Source organism: Physella acuta, unplaced genomic scaffold, assembly GCF_028476545.2.
Source record: "Physella acuta isolate Inbredline_101_S28 unplaced genomic scaffold, ASM2847654v3 ptg000247l, whole genome shotgun sequence".
Lineage (NCBI taxonomy): Eukaryota > Metazoa > Mollusca > Gastropoda > Physidae > Physella > Physella acuta.
Window position 1 is genome coordinate 383,442 of NW_026731766.1, and position 15,108 is coordinate 398,549.

The 15,108-nt window shown below is 34.7% G+C and overlaps 1 protein-coding gene across 1 annotated transcript; it reads right to left on the bottom strand.

Moving 5' to 3' along the window:
- Positions 1–1,514: 1,514 nt before the first annotated feature.
- LOC131938557 (ceramide phosphoethanolamine synthase-like) lies at positions 1,515–13,692 on the bottom strand. Its single transcript, XM_059296633.1, has 5 exons — positions 13,429–13,692; positions 8,690–9,575; positions 5,040–5,162; positions 4,797–4,877; positions 1,515–1,579 (listed from the first exon to the last, which is right to left on the bottom strand). The coding sequence occupies exons 1-5, from the start codon at positions 13,467–13,469 to the stop codon at positions 1,556–1,558; spliced, it is 1,155 nt and encodes a 384-aa protein (XP_059152616.1). The 5' UTR covers positions 13,470–13,692; the 3' UTR covers positions 1,515–1,555.
- Between the last annotated feature and the right edge of the window lie 1,416 nt (positions 13,693–15,108).

The window sequence follows — 15,108 nt, forward strand, 5'->3', positions numbered from 1 at the left end:
CTGTATATTTTGAGATGATAAGCTACAACATAGATTCCTTAGTTTTGTTTGTTTTTCATTTTATTTTCTTGTTGATGTTTGTTTGTTGTTGTTGTTTTGTTTGGTTTTTTTTTGTTTTCTTTTTATGAAAATTTTTCGCAGGTAACAGGGTTTTCACTTTAAATTATTTTTTTTTATTATTTATGAAACTGATGTTGCATTTTTTACACAATTAAATATTCTATTTTAGCGTCAAACAAAATAATTGTTTACTTCTATAAATAAACACGTGTAAAAATGGGATACATCTATAATCCCGTGGTCAAAATTTTCAGGTAACTGCTTCTTATTCATAGAACTGGTCGGAATTTTGTGACGATGCGGTGGTGGGGGAATGCGGTGGGGGGGGGGATATTTTAAAAAGTCATACTTTTACATTTAAAACACAATTTCTTAAAAAACTGAATTGGTGAATTTCAGCAGTTATTTTAAAATTTAAATTTTAAGTATTTGTTTTTCCAGCAACCTTATATTAATCCGGATTAGCCAAATATAATGTATAATGTATACTATGAATTAGTGATTAACCATCCCAGCTAGCCAATTTTCGGCAGTAGTTGTAGTATTTCGATACTCTCCGTGCTAGTGGATACTGCTCAAGTTATACTTTTGGCAAAATTCTACCTTATATCACTTCACAGAAATGAATAGCTGATGGTCGTTTAGAATGTGAAGTCACTTCGGCAGGGATGGGGGCTGATTTTTTGAGACAAAGTGTGAAGATGGAAAAAAAAAACGCGACGTCGTTTATGAACGATAACTTAAACATGTTATATAAAAATACTTATATTATAATATGACTACTAAATGTACAGAGAATCGCAAGCTGGCTGCTGTATCTAATTAAATTGTTTCCGTCAGATATACCTTATTACTTTTTAAAGGGTTTTTTTTTTTACTTTCTGAGATTATCAGGAGGAGGGGGCTTAAATTCAGTTTTGTTTCGTATAGCAAGCTGGATCCTGTCATTCATAATCCAAACTTTTTATACAAAACATACATTTATACAAACATTTATAAACCATACATTTATACAACAACATGAAACCATACATTTATACAACAATATGAAGCTAGGAATTCATACATCAATATAAAACCAGGCATTCATAAATCAGTATGAAACCATACATTTATACAACAATATGAAACCAGGAATTCATACAACAATATGAAACCATACATTCATACATCAATATGAAACCATACATTTATATATCAATATGAAACCATACATTCATGCAGCAATATGAAAACATACATTCATACAACAATATAAAACCATACATTTATACAACATGAAACCATACATTCATACAACAATATAAAACCATACAGTAATACAATATAAAACCATACATCCATACAACAATGTGAAGCCATACATTCATACAACAATATGAAAACTTACATTTATACAACAAAAGGAAATTCAAACATTCATAGCACAAGATAAAACCTACATGTATCCATCAATAGAAAACACATATATTCAGACATATTTGTGTAGGCCTATTTATAATAGTAGTAACCCTTTCACCTGTGGATAAAAAATAAAAAATGTCACCATGTTAAGATCATGATATCAGTTAAATCTCTTTGTTATTAAGGTTTATTAAAGAAAAAAATCCTTTGAATTTTTTTAAATAAATATTATAACATCCGAATCCTATAAATGCAATCAATGAATGGTCTCTCAAAAGTCATTTACAAGAATTTTTTATAATTTAATAATAATATATTATTGTTGACGATAATTAAGTTTTTATATTATTCTTATTATTCTTATTATTTTTATTATTCTAATTATTCTTATTATTCTTATTATTCTCATTTTATTATGATTGTTGTTGGTGGTGGTGGTGGTATTATTGTTATTGTTGTTGTTATTATTTTTAATTTAATAAAAAATTATATTAATAATTATCACGTGCATTATTTATTAAAGTTAATTTAACAACGATTTTCTTGCGTTGCAAGTTAGTTATTTGTTTAATGTGACTATACCACGTGAAGCTTAAAGCAGAAGCAATTCGATACCCCAAAACAAATTGCAAAAAAGAGCAACATTTCTTTTTTTTTCAAATATAATACCCTTCCATAATGATAACAAGTCAGCATATGACCTGAAGTAAAAAAAAAGTGAGGTTTGAAACTTTTTTAAATGTTGGAGATATAGCCTAGTATGTGGTATCTTGCAAGAAAGAGAGTGAGGCTAGTTGGAAATAAAGGACGTTACAATAAGAAACAGCTTGTTAAGTTGTGTAGTGTGTTGTGTGTAGGGGGTTTCAAATGTTACGACACAGCTATTATAGCAGAAGGCTTACATTTCGCCATTCGTTAAATAAATATACGCCATGCTAAACATTGCGCAATTTAAGCATAACAGTTATTAGAACTAATACAGATCGCTATGTAATTAAAGCAACACCTCAACGTCATTATAAAAAAAAACTCATAGTGGTATTATACGTGTAGAGTTAGATATATTTTTAAATACAATATTTAATTGACTATTTTATATTTTAAATTACTTTACTGAGGGGGAGGGGGTCTACTGATTCAATAATGTTTTAGTAGTTGCTGACACTAAGAGGTGTATGTATCAAAATGTAAGCGATGTTGTTATAGATGTTACTACTATGAGAGGGTTACAGTGGCGTAGGCAGGGGGGGGTTAGGGGGGGTTATAACCCCCCCCCCCCCCATGGACCCCCAAAATGACTACTTTTTTACGTTAAGCTATAGCTATTGACTTGTGTCAATATTATTTAGGGCTTAAACACTAAACACTTAAGCCTGGCAGCCTCTAGAACAACAATGTATATCATTGTGATGAGAATTGCCTGTAGAATTTAGTTATGAATTTTATTATCGCGCTAAAGTAAAGTATAATAATCTGGAACGCAGTAGGCCAAGGGAAAGTTGGCCAAGGTTAGATCAGTTAAGGAGTGTCGAAAGGGAGGGGTGGGCTACGTGGGTAGGCCTTTGTTGTCTAATATGATTGTAGTGCAATCGGAAAGCGTCTAGAAATGAAAAACAAACAAAGGAATTGATTATTATTCGCATTGAGGTTCTATAATGTGTATGTTTTTACTACTTCAAACCATTTGAAATTCATTTCACTTAATTTTTAAAAAGATAAGTAAACTGAAAATGATAAAGATGGCAGAGGGAGGAGTAGGCAGGGGTGAGGGGAGGGGGGGGGTAGAACCTTCAAAATGACAATCCTTTACGTTAAGTTACAGCTATTGACGACGATGGACTTGTGTCGCTATCATTCAGTGCTTAAACAACAAACACTCAGGGTCGCAATAGGCGAAGAGAAAGCTGAACAAGGTTATCAGTTAAGGGGTGTAAAAGGGGGTGAGGGTGGGATGAATATTGGTACGTATCAATTATAAAATACTACCGGATGCACATCTGGCAGGAAGGCGTGGGCTTGACCCACAGTTGTTGACACAAAACTTTGTGTTGGTAGGCTATATAAAAAAAACTGCGTATTTGGTTAAATATAGATGTAAAGCCAGGAACCTACAGTAGTCAATTTAGACAGAATAGAAGACCAATAATAATTTGCTTTCTTCTTCGTATGGTCGTGTTTTAATGTGTATCTTTTAACTACTTCAAGCAATTTAAATTCATTTTAATGATGGCGGAAGGAAAAAGGAAATTAAAAACTACTTTATTAACTGATTTCTTTACAAAGAAAAGTAAAACTGAAAATGATAAAAATGAAGATGGTACTATTGCTTTTCAAAGTACATTACATCAAGAAATTTCCATAAATTCAGCACCTTCGACTGTTTCTTACGCAAATGATATCGGCAATTTTATCAAAGGAGTTATAACAGACGATACACGGTTGTATTTATTAGAAAACATCTGGCGTCCTGATGAACTTTTAAAATTTCCAGCAAGCGGACAAAGAAATTTAAAGTTTCAATATTTGTGGCTACTTAGGTGGAACTGGTTGACTTATTCCAAATTACTTGATGGCGCATTTTGCAAATATTGTGTTTTGATTAGTTTGAATTATCGTGGTGTAGGTAGTCAGCCTATGGATAAGCTATCAAAAATTTCATTTTCAAACTGGAAAAAGGCAACAGACAAGTTTAATGAGCACCAGCAATGTGAGTATCATAAAAGAGCAATTTTACTTTCCCAAAATCGTAAATCGGTGATGGAGAAAAAAAAATTAACTTATTAAAATCTCCTTAAATTTATCATAAGTCAACAAATTCAAGAAAATCGTTTAAGATTAGCGCCCATAATAGAATCTCTAATATTTTGCGGCCGACAAGGAAATTTTTAGTTGGAGAAAACTGCTGAAAATGATGGAAATTTGATTTTTATAATTTTTTTACGATAGTGTACATGTGTTACTTGTTACAAAACAATAGCTAATACTAAGATAAGTTAGTCGGTGGCACCCACGAGTTTCTATTGTCACCAGCCACCAATACTTTACACGCACGCACTTACACATGCATATGTACACACACACACACACACACACACATATATATATATATATATATATATATATATATATATAAAATGCTGGAAAAAATTTGAACCCCCCCCCCATGAGACGATCCTGGCTACGCCACTGGAGGGTTAACATGGTATATGCATAAAGATGTGAACGATGCTATTATAAAAGTTGGTTCTATTAGATGGGGGTAAACTTACATGTATCAAGATGTAAACGATGTTATTATAAAAGGTGGTACTATGAGAGGAGAGTTAACTTACATGGTGTATGTATAAAGTTGTGACAGCGAACAAGACACTGGCCACCCCCAGTAGAATCCATTGGGTGTACCGGAGAAACTCCTGTCAAATAAATGTATAATGAAGATTTAGAATGACATAGTGACAGCCTATTTATATATATATATATATATATATATATATATATATATATATATATATATATATATATATATATAGCTTATATATTTACATATACAAAAGGAAAAAAATGAGGATACTTACCCATGTTTTGTCCATATAAATAGCAATAAGTATGTAGTTAAGAATTGACTGTCCGCCAAATAGCCTCCATAAATAGAAGAGGATTATAGATGAATACGAGTGGCAGAGGTTGAACTGGAGAAGCTAAGTCAATGGAAAAAAAACCGGGAGTGATCTCCCCTCAACTTTCTCGAATATTCTTATATAAAATAACAGGGGATGGAAACTCGGGCTATAGACATGATTTTTAATCCATTTTAAATACTTAAAGTTTTAAAAATATAATAAAATCTCGTAGACAAATTAATTGCACACCAAGTGAACGCAAAAAAAATAAACCGGTAGTGATCTCCCCTAAACTTTCTCGAATATTCTTATATAAAACAACAGGGGATGGTAACTGGGGATATAGTTATGATTTTTAATCCATTTTAAATACTTAAACTTTTAAAAATAGAATAGAATCTCATAAAAAAAACATTGCGCACCAAGCAAACGCCGAATAAAAACGCGTATAATAGTGCGCAATATTATTAGTACTTTAAAAATTTACATTAGTTTTTTGAGAAATCGGAAGTAGCGTAAATTACTACTTCCAGTCAACGGAAATTACTCAAAATTTAACAGAAGGTAGAGAATTAGATCTTTTACTTACATGTGAAATTTCATTTATCTATCTGAAATAGTTCTCAAGTTATAGGCTTTTGAAAAATTCAAAGTAGGAAAAGTACCACTTCCGGTTATCGGAAATCGCTCAAAAGTTGATACGGATCTACGATTTTGATAAAATACTTATATATGAAATTTCATCAACCTAGCTGTAACGGTACTCAAGTTATCGTGTTTACACACGGACAGACAGACACACAGACACACACACACACAGACATACGGACAAGATTGCAAAATTATGTTTTTCCGTATCAGTGAGGTGTAAAACGTCGAGATTTGTAAAAATCTCGATTTTTTTTTTTATGCACGATTACAATACTTTCTCTATACTACGTATATACGAGAAAGTAAAAAGCGCATAATAGTGCGCAATATTATTAGTACTTTTAAAATTTACATTAGTTTTTTGAGAAATCGGAAGTAGCGTAAATTACTACTTCCAGTCAACGGAAATTACTCAAAATTTAACAGAAGGTAGAGAATTAGATCTTTTACTTACATGTGAAATTTCATTTATCTATCTGAAATAGTACTCAAGTTATAGGCTTTTAAAAAATTCAAAGTAGGAAAAGTACCACTTCCGGTTATCGGAAATCGCTCAAAAGTTGATACGGATCTACGATTTTGATAAAATACTTATATATGAAATTTCATCAACCTAGCTGTAACGGTACTCAAGTTATCGTGTTTACACACGGACAGACAGACAGACACACAGACAGACACACACACACACAGACATACGGACAAGATTGCAAAATTATGTTTTTCCGTATCAGTGAGGTGTAAAACGTCGAGATTTGTAAAAATCTCGTTTTTTTTTTTTTGCACGATTACAATACTTTCTCTATACTACGTATATACGAGAAAGTAAAAAAAGCGCATAATAGTGCGCAATATTATTAGTACTTTTAAAATTTACATTAGTTTTTTGAGAAATCGGAAGTAGCGTAAATTACTACTTCCAGTCAACGGAAATTACTCAAAATTTAACAGAAGGTAGAGAATTAGATCTTTTACTTACATGTGAAATTTCATTTATCTATCTGAAATAGTACTCAAGTTATAGGCTTTTAAAAAATTCAAAGTAGGAAAAGTACCACTTCCGGTTATCGGAAATCGCTCAAAAGTTGATACGGATCTACGATTTTGATAAAATACTTATATATGAAATTTCATCAACCTAGCTGTAACGGTACTCAAGTTATCGTGTTTACACACGGACAGACAGACAGACACACAGACAGACACACACACACAGAGACATACGGACAAGATTGCAAAATTATGTTTTTCCGTATCAGTGAGGTGTAAAACGTCGAGATTTGTAAAAATCTCGTTTTTTTTTTTTGCACGATTACAATACTTTCTCTATACTACGTATATACGAGAAAGTAAAAAAAGCGCATAATAGTGCGCAATATTATTAGTACTTTTAAAATTTACATTAGTTTTTTGAGAAATCGGAAGTAGCGTAAATTACTACTTCCAGTCAACGGAAATTACTCAAAATTTAACAGAAGGTAGAGAATTAGATCTTTTACTTACATGTGAAATTTCATTTATCTATCTGAAATAGTACTCAAGTTATAGGCTTTTAAAAAATTCAAAGTAGGAAAAGTACCACTTCCGGTTATCGGAAATCGCTCAAAAGTTGATACGGATCTACGATTTTGATAAAATACTTATATATGAAATTTCATCAACCTAGCTGTAACGGTACTCAAGTTATCGTGTTTACACACGGACAGACAGACACACAGACACACACACACACAGACATACGGACAAGATTGCAAAATTATGTTTTTCCGTATCAGTGAGGTGTAAAACGTCGAGATTTGTAAAAATCTCGATTTTTTTTTTTTGCACGATTACAATACTTTCTCTATACTACGTATATACGAGAAAGTAAAAAGCGCATAATAGTGCGCGATATTATTAGTACTTTTAAAATTTACATTAGTTTTTTGAGAAATCGGAAGTAGCGTAAATTACTACTTCCAGTCAACGGAAATTACTCAAAATTTAACAGAAGGTAGAGAATTAGATCTTTTACTTACATGTGAAATTTCATTTATCTATCTGAAATAGTACTCAAGTTATAGGCTTTTAAAAAATTCAAAGTAGGAAAAGTACCACTTCCGGTTATCGGAAATCGCTCAAAAGTTGATACGGATCTACGATTTTGATAAAATACTTATATATGAAATTTCATAAACCTAGCTGTAACGGTACTCAAGTTATCGTGTTTACACACGGACAGACACACACACAGACACACACACACACACAGACATACGGACAAGATTGCAAAATTATGTTTTTCCGTATCAGTGAGGTGTAAAACGTCGAGATTTGTAAAAATCTCGATTTTTTTTTTTTGCACGATTACAATACTTTCTCTATACTACGTATATACGAGAAAGTAAAAAACATGTTAAAAATAGGGGATAAAATACAAGGAAGTTATGTATGGACATTTTTCAGAAATGTTTTAAGTCTTAAGATCTTGAGTCCATCGTGTATGATGGGATTCTGACCCTAGTCAGGAAAATATGCTGACCTAGTCAAATAAAGTAAAATTTACCCCTTTCAAACCTAACGGTCTATGTGGCAAAATGAAGTAGAGTTCACTTGTTTCTGTGACCTCGGCATATGAAGAGATAGAGTGGTCAGCACTATGCCCAGCCGCCTTTCCCTAACGGGGTGGACTCAGGGACGGTCTACTGACTTGTACCCGGATTCGAACTCGATACTTACGGGCTAGCAGTCCAGCTCTCTACCGCTAGACCACTCCGTCCCACACAAAAAAAAATATGGAACGAATTTGTGTGTCATCCTAGTCATGTGCTGATGTCAAAAAAAAAGCATTAGTTTACTGTACCTGAACCTAAACCCGTTAGATCTGAAACGATTCTTCATTTATAACTAATTTACTCTCTGTAAAGAAACCAATGGATACTTTTTTTAGTTAACACCGTATTTACATGACGTACCGACTTGGTGGGATTCTCCAACTGCACTTGAAAAACTTGACTGAAATCCTCGACCGCCTGGTCCCAGCCTTTCGCGGCTACACCCAAACACAAACCAAAACTAAAAGCCTTCCAGAATAAGTACTTCACACTGTAGCCATCACTGCATGTTCGTACAGGTTCCTCCACGCCCACCTCTATGCTGTTCTCTTGCTTAGGCCATGCTGGTGGCGGCGATTTCGGGGATCGGAAGCGTTTCAATAAATAAAAGAAAATCCCGAACGAAAGGAAACATCCGCCGAGGGTGTCGAAAGTCGAGTCGATGATGTACCCGGAAGTGGAGTGGTTGGAGTGGTACTGGAGGTGAAGCCCGGCTTGAGCCCGGTGGACCGTGCCGTCAAAGGCGTCAAGCCAGGTCCTGAACTCGAAGAGCACCACCCCGATACGTCGGTCGTAGAGATGGTCCGATGACATGAGTTTACCGGATAGGAACCCGCAAATGAGGTGCGCTGCGGAGATCATGTTGGGAGAGATGAAGTAGAAGACGGAGCTGAAGTGTGTGAGAAGTTCGAAGTATTCGGTGCTGGGCGCTATGATGAATTGACTGGGGTGGTCGTTGAGTAGACCTTTGATGGACAGGTGCGTGAAGGGTGTGTAGATCTCGTCCGGGGAACCCGCGCGAGAATCTTTCACGAGATCGGCAGTTCTAAACCGGTCAAAGAGAAACACGTCCATGATGAAAAAGTAGGTCAGAAGTAGCGTCACTAGGATGATCCAGCAGTTTTTGGTCAAGCTGCCGGAAAAATATTTACTTTCACAGAGAATTCTTCTTGGCCAGGACGGCGGGGGCGTCCAGTATGCGGTCAGCTCTGGACAAGGACATAACGACCATTTGTGGCCGTCCAACCTAGTTTGGGTGATGAAAATACAATCATTATAATAAAAAATACACTAGGATTATATTTAAGGCCAAGGCTAGGATCAAGACTACAGTTTAGCTAGTTAACAAAACAATAGCTCCTCGTTGCTTCACCGGCGCTGTAGTAAATGTTGATGATTGTATCTCCATATCTATTGGTCACATTATCAAATACGTACTCCTAGAGTGGACACGTCACCTAACTTTGACCACAGTTGACATCCCATAATAGTTATCCAATAAAGATCTGCGAGTCAGCATAAGCGATCCTCCGAAAATGGAGTCAAGCTTTTTGAACGATTTGTAGCTTGCACATCTGTTATCCCAAACAATCAGAACCATTTTTTTAAATGACGTTATACTTCAGCCCACCACCGACACCCCCACCCCTATCTCCCGATCAACTAAAATATCAAATGATTTTTATCAGTATTTGGTAGTATCTATATTGGTTCACAAAAATCTTTTTAAATGCTAAATATCTGGTAAAATTAAGTTTTTAAAATTATTTGGGTTTTTGCTTAAATACTATCCAACTTTCCCACATTGTCACTAATGTAGGAATGTGACAGTTTGTGTAAAGTATTTCATGTTTACACAACAGTGGGGGGATAGAGACGGCACTATAAAGATAATTCAAAACCAGCTACAGTTTTTATATATTTTTAACAAAATAATTATCAAGGCAAAAATGCACAAAAATTATGTTTTAACATTATTCTTATTTCAATTTTTGGGTCAGCTGTGGGGCCATAAACAACAGCCTGCCCCCTACCCCAACACTTGCGGGGTCTGGCGGAATGGTTGTTCCGCCACTGACCCCGAGGCAAACTTTGCGATACTATGTGAAAATATTGATCTCATTATAATCATATGCCACGGCAGACTGCTAAACCAAGTGACCTACAAGTAGGCCAAGTAATTTTGCTAATTCATACAGGCGTATATGATCAATACAATTCTTAGCATCTAAAAAATAGAATACACAAACCGTTCAATTGACATCTTAGATATACCACCTCAATAGGATCGGCTTCAGGCCCGTGGTGTTTTTGGTGTATATCTACACGTTTTTATTTAACATGTTTTCTCGTGATTCGTCAATCATGGATGGAAACGTACGGACGAAATTTCGACCACTCCTACGGGACCTAATTTCCTGTTTTAATATATGCACAAGTGAAGTAGAAAATACAATTATTTTCTTTAAATTAAATAATGCACTACTATTTATAAAACTAGAAATAAAATCGTAAGTGGTCGTAAAATGTGTAGCAATTGATATTCAGTTGCAGATGATTAGTTCTACTAACTTTCCTTTGTTTTAAGCAGTATTTGAATTTCGGTGTATCACGATATGAATATTTTATGAGCAGACTATAGACTATATTAGTGAGTACGTACGATCTGTGAAGCTCTATGTAACCTATGTTTCCAGATGTACTAACAAATTTCAAAATCTTAAAACGAAGAAAAAACCAACTCACTTATTAGTGATTGCCTTGTTGGCTTGCTAGTAATAATAAAATAAAGATAACAGTTTTAAAAAACTTAGCAACTTACTGTAGGCCTACTGAAGGCAGGTTCATTGTATTAACAGTTTTCTTAAACTATCAATTTAAGTTATTACCTTTTTAATTTAAAAAAAAAGGTGTTTAGGCCCTACTTAATAAAACATTTATCCCCTAAAAAAACAGCACGATCAAAATGAGACATTTTTTAACTACACCGAAACAACACATTAGTAGCCTAGCTCGGTAGCTTAGACAACACGTGTAGCTTGGTCACATGACCAAGTGTTATACTAAACTCGGCATGTAATTTAATAGTCCATTTCAATTAATTTCAATTACAGCTATCGACTCCATTACATTCGTTCAGCTAATGAATGTCACCAGATGGCACAGTATAACCAATAGCTCGTCAAACAAAGAGATAATATATGTAAATCCTAATTTAATTATCTTTCACTGAGACTATTTGGAAAAAAAGTAAAAACGAAAACAATAGTTACTATGTTCATCCTAATATATAAAACGCCATGTGCGCTCTTCTCTCTCTCTCTCTCTCTCTCTCTCTCTCTCTCTGTCTGTCCGCAAAAAATTTTCGCCGGACATCACGTCAGAAACGGCAGCGATATATGGAGAACTTTATACGGACTTTTGTTGCAAATAATATGTTAGATGTTTTAAATGTATAACCACAATTTTATTTAAAGACGAAAAATAAAAATTAAAGGCGTATTCGAATGTAGAGAAACAGTATTATTTATGCAACCGGAAAAGCATTAATAAATGTGAAAAAGAACGCATAAAACTGTGACGTCACTATTGCTTATACATTAACTAATGACGTCATCTGCCGTGTTTAGAATACAAAGAAATGAACTATTTCATTCAAATTTGATTTAGATCTACGTACACTATGAAATGTATACAATACAATTTTTCCGGCCTAAACTCATAAAATTTATTTTATGTATTTGGATTCTAGATCTAGAGATTCTAGATCTAGACTAAATCTAACTAAATCTAAATCTACGCAATAACTAGATTTAGACGTAGACGCTAAGATCTAGATTTAGACTCTAACTTCTCTAAAATCAATTCCAAAAATAAATTTCTATATTAGGACTAAACTATTTCAAGACTTATTTATTTTATACAAAATCTTTGTTTGGAACTGGCTAATTTGGGATAAAAAAATTAATTTGAAAGAATAGGCATATTCGCGTAAGTTAAGATGTTAGTGTACATTAAACCACGCAGGTGGTGCGGGTTCGAGACACACCAAGTCAACTTGGTTAATGTATTTTTTTTAATTATGCTCGGGCTAAACTTAAAAAAAAAATTCTTTTAGGAATCTAGATCTAGATCTAGATTGTCGGGTGTCCGGTAGGGCACTTCCCGGCGCCGCAGGCGCTTCAAATTTGGCATGACCTTGCCTTAGGGCGACAGAACACGGGGGGCCGGTTGGCCGAAAAGTCTACGATGAGGGGGTCAAAACTGACCTCGACTGACCGGTACCTTATATGAGCTATAAATTTTAAAAAAAATGTCCACGGAGGAACCTCTTCATAACTCTTGAGGTCGTAGACCGACCCTCGGGCGAATTAATTAAGCATTCACATTCTCAATATTTTCGAAAGCCTAAGCGAAGCTGGGCAGCATGCCTAGTGGTCTTATAGTGAGCTGTGGTTCACGCTATGTTTACCTTCGCGGAGTCGGGTTTAGTGACGGCTATTAGGGGCAGATAATTTAGTTTGAAACGATTTTAAACGTTGGGGAGGGGGGGGGGGAAAGGGAGGGGGGGTTATGGTCCTTAACGAGCTACTTATAGTGTTTTAAAGAAATATTTTCAGTGTCAGGGTTGGTACTGTCGAATTCACAAATTATGAATTACTGAAAAGTAGAAAAAACGACGACTAAATAGCGGCGTATGTTATGCCGCGGACCGGCTCGTATATAATAATATATAATAAATTAGCCTTATATATATATATATATATATATATATATATATATATATATATATATATATATATATATACATATATATATATATACATATATATATATATATATATATATATATATATATATATATATATATATATATATATATATATATATATATATATATACATATATATATATATATATATATATATATATATACTTTATTTCTTTGGGGTGACACCCGACCTAGCGACGCCACGGCATATATATATATATATATATATATATATATATACTTAAAAAGATAGGGTCTATATATAAAACAAATAAAGAACATTTTCAAAAGACTACATGTAGGTATATCAGAGTCCCTGAAGACTTACCTTAGATGCAGTTTCCTGTAATCTCCAGCCTGGTCCAGCATTGTTCCAGAGTTGACGTGTCGCTCAGCGTCCACGCTCTAGCCAAACCCTCGTCAAGTGAGAGAGTACATTTCAAAATCTGTTTGATCGATAATCCGTTCATTGATTATTTTTCATTCATCGAACTCTTATTTTTCTCTCGTTATGTTTAACCTTCCTTGAGATCGATAATCGAAGTGTAACAAAGTCAAAGAGGTTAAAGACTTACTTAACATTTTTTTTTGTTGACTGCCTTGTGTTGACGACGTTTTTGACCGTGCTGGACTTAAAGTGCAGGGTTTTTTTGCGTCTAATATAGACCCTACATACTTTTGCAGCTGTATGTGGGCTATTACTTGACTCCGCCTGATGAATGGCACGTAGTCGTTTGGTGTTGACATTGAATACAGGTTTAGACCAGGTACGTTGTAGCAAGTAAACTCCAGAACCGGAAGGGGGAGGGGGTGAGGACGACCTTGATTTCAACATGGTTTTCTTTTTGGCTTTTCTTCCATAGCCTTAGTCCAGGGGTCTCCAAACTTTTCAGTCCGAGGGCCGCATTAACTATCAAATTTCAGTTCGGGGGCCAATTTCTTCCAGCATGTCTTTGATTTTTCTTGGCAAAGTTTCTCAGCCATCACTAACAAACGATTTTTCCTTGGACGAAAAGATCTCCGCGGGCCGGATGAGAGGACTTCGCGGGCCGCATCCGGCCCGCGGGCCGTAGTTTGGAGACCCCTGCCTTAGTCCATCCGAGAACAAAAAACAAGGCAAGTTGTTTTATTATAGGGTTGTATCTCCTAGATGGGTTCGTGTCCCTAGCTATCGAGCCTCATTGACATACCTATTTTTGTATATATATATCTTTTTTAACTTTCTAAAACTAGTGTTAAATTGCATACATTGTTAAGAAACACCAAACACATAGACTTTGGCACAAATGTGAGCTCTATTTTACGGTAGAATTCGGAGACGTGGAACTTAACACAGCAACACATAATCTCATGAGAAAACATTACTGATGTACGCACGATGGAGGTATGCAGACAAGTAGCCAAATTTAAATTTTATCAGAGGGAAAAGGGCCCACCTGTTCCTTGGGCCTAGACGCCTTGTTTATGCTAGCTTTACGGTAGCTACGCCACAGGCTTTAAGGGGGGAAAAAATTTTCAAAAATGATTTAATCTCCATGTTGTTTTTTTAATACCAACATTTTTGTTGTACCCAACTCATCGTAGTTGTAGTGTGATTCTAGAAATATTGTGTGAAGGTTAGAGGTCTGTAGAAATTTTGCACGTTAAATGGTGTTTCAAAACAGTAAGAAAAATATATGTGGTATAGAATTGGTCTACTATGCATTGCATGTCCTGAAAGCTATAATACGACTGTCTTCCCTTCTTAATTACGATTTAGCCTTCTAAGAAATTTATAGGTAATTTTCTTCCAGTCCAAGCATATCAGCTGCCAGTTTCTTTTGTACTTAAAACTTTCAAAAGAATTTCCCAACTAAAAGTAAATAATCATCGGCTATGTATTAAGTTAAATGATACTTTAGCTTGTATTTTTATTTTTCCTTCTGGTTTATTAAGCATCAGTTTTTTTGGGGCAGGAAAGGCAGAGTATCTACAGGGGTATGAGGGGGGGGGGGGGTATTGTCCTGTT

What these genes read in the sequence shown, in the direction of transcription:
- LOC131938557 (XM_059296633.1), bottom strand. Translation starts at nt 13,469, where the DNA reads ATGCTGGACCAGGCTGGAGATTACAGGAAACTGCATCTAAG. An exon ending in TACAGGAAACTGCATCTAAG is followed by an intron (nt 9,576 to 13,428) that starts GTAAGTCTTCAG and finishes CACCCAAACTAG; the next exon opens with GTTGGACGGCCACAAATGGT. An exon ending in TTTATATGGACAAAACATGG is followed by an intron (nt 4,878 to 5,039) that starts GTAAGTATCCTC and finishes TTTATTTGACAG; the next exon opens with GAGTTTCTCCGGTACACCCA.